This window comes from Aplysia californica, unplaced genomic scaffold (genome assembly GCF_000002075.1).
Source record: "Aplysia californica isolate F4 #8 unplaced genomic scaffold, AplCal3.0 scaffold00001, whole genome shotgun sequence".
NCBI lineage: Eukaryota > Metazoa > Mollusca > Gastropoda > Aplysiida > Aplysiidae > Aplysia > Aplysia californica.
Genome location: NW_004797271.1, coordinates 5,058,270 through 5,059,448, shown reverse-complemented (window position 1 = coordinate 5,059,448; position 1,179 = coordinate 5,058,270). Strand labels below are relative to the sequence as shown.

Sequence of the window (1,179 nt, the reverse complement as noted above, 5' to 3'; positions counted from 1 at the left end):
GCACACACACACACACACACACACACACACACACACTTGAACATTTTATAACAATAGCTTACCTTGTGTTTCTCTTTACAGCAAACTGGATCTCTTTTCAACAAGCTGGTGGAGTCAGGAGTCCCTGAGAGCTCTGAGCATGAACTCTCAGATACAAGAGGTAAGGAACTCTTTGCCCCAAACATAGAGGTCCCAAATGACCTTCTTCACTGTTATTACTTCTGTGCCATGTTCCGATATCAAGGGGGCTAGCCCAGGATAGACAAAAGTCGAACGTGTTTGTTCGTGGCTTGTACCCTAGCCCAGGGTGAGAAAGGCAATGACGATGAGGTTTCGATATAATACGAGCTGCGTTTTATAAGACCATTATGACCATGTGCTGACAGATCATGGGCACATTAAGAGTTTTTGGCTGTATATGAAAGTTTTAGAATAATAAGATAGCCTATGCAGAATTGGTCCTCTTTTGGGTGACATAGTCAGCCAGCCTCGGGAGTATACAACACCAAGGATTTTATAACCCAAGTCCTTGGTTTAATAGACTCCCGATGCTTGCTGACTAGGTGACATTATTTTGTAACAGTGGTCAAGCCATTTGACTCTCTGGGTTGCTTTCTTTTTATAAATGAAATGCGGGAAGACCTCCGAGCCATAAGTTGCTCTTCACTCTTCACGTCTCCTCCTGTGTCTTGTTGTGACGTTTAGGTATACTAACCAGAAAGTGCAAATTACACAGTATAACTTAATATACTGTGATTTCACTAACTGTAAGCTTAACTTTATCCGTACGTTGTGTTTTACTATCTTATCCATACGACGTGGGGAACTCTATGCCACCACTTTCCAAAGAGGAGATTTACTCTTTAATCTGATCCGTACACTTTGAAAAATACTGAACGTTTCAAAGAGATCTTCGCACTAGAAGTATTCTAAAATGTGAAGAATACAACCCCATGGGTACAAAATGACCTCAGGGCGTGCGGATAAGGTTAATATATGAATTGTTACCCTTTCAAAACGCATGGGCAATTTTTACCAAAAGCTGTTTTTTTTTTTTTTTTTTTTTTTTTTTTTTTGTTCTCTCACGTCCTAACAGTACAAGACCAACAAAGTGATTGTTGCGGACAACTCCATGGAAGATTGGATTTACGCTTGCATGGAGGTGACTCTTTTGTCTTT

The 1,179-nt window shown here is 40.5% G+C and overlaps 1 protein-coding gene across 1 annotated transcript in view; it reads left to right on the top strand.

The window, feature by feature from the left end:
- LOC101845508 (cyclic nucleotide-binding domain-containing protein 2) overlaps positions 1 to 1,179 on the top strand; it is a gene marked incomplete at its 3' end in the record, with an annotated part of 38,865 nt that overhangs the window by 32,226 nt on the left and 5,460 nt on the right. The window contains 2 exon segments of the mRNA XM_013084432.1: positions 82 to 160; positions 1,097 to 1,162. Of these exon segments, the coding sequence (XP_012939886.1) occupies positions 82 to 160; positions 1,097 to 1,162 (145 nt within the window).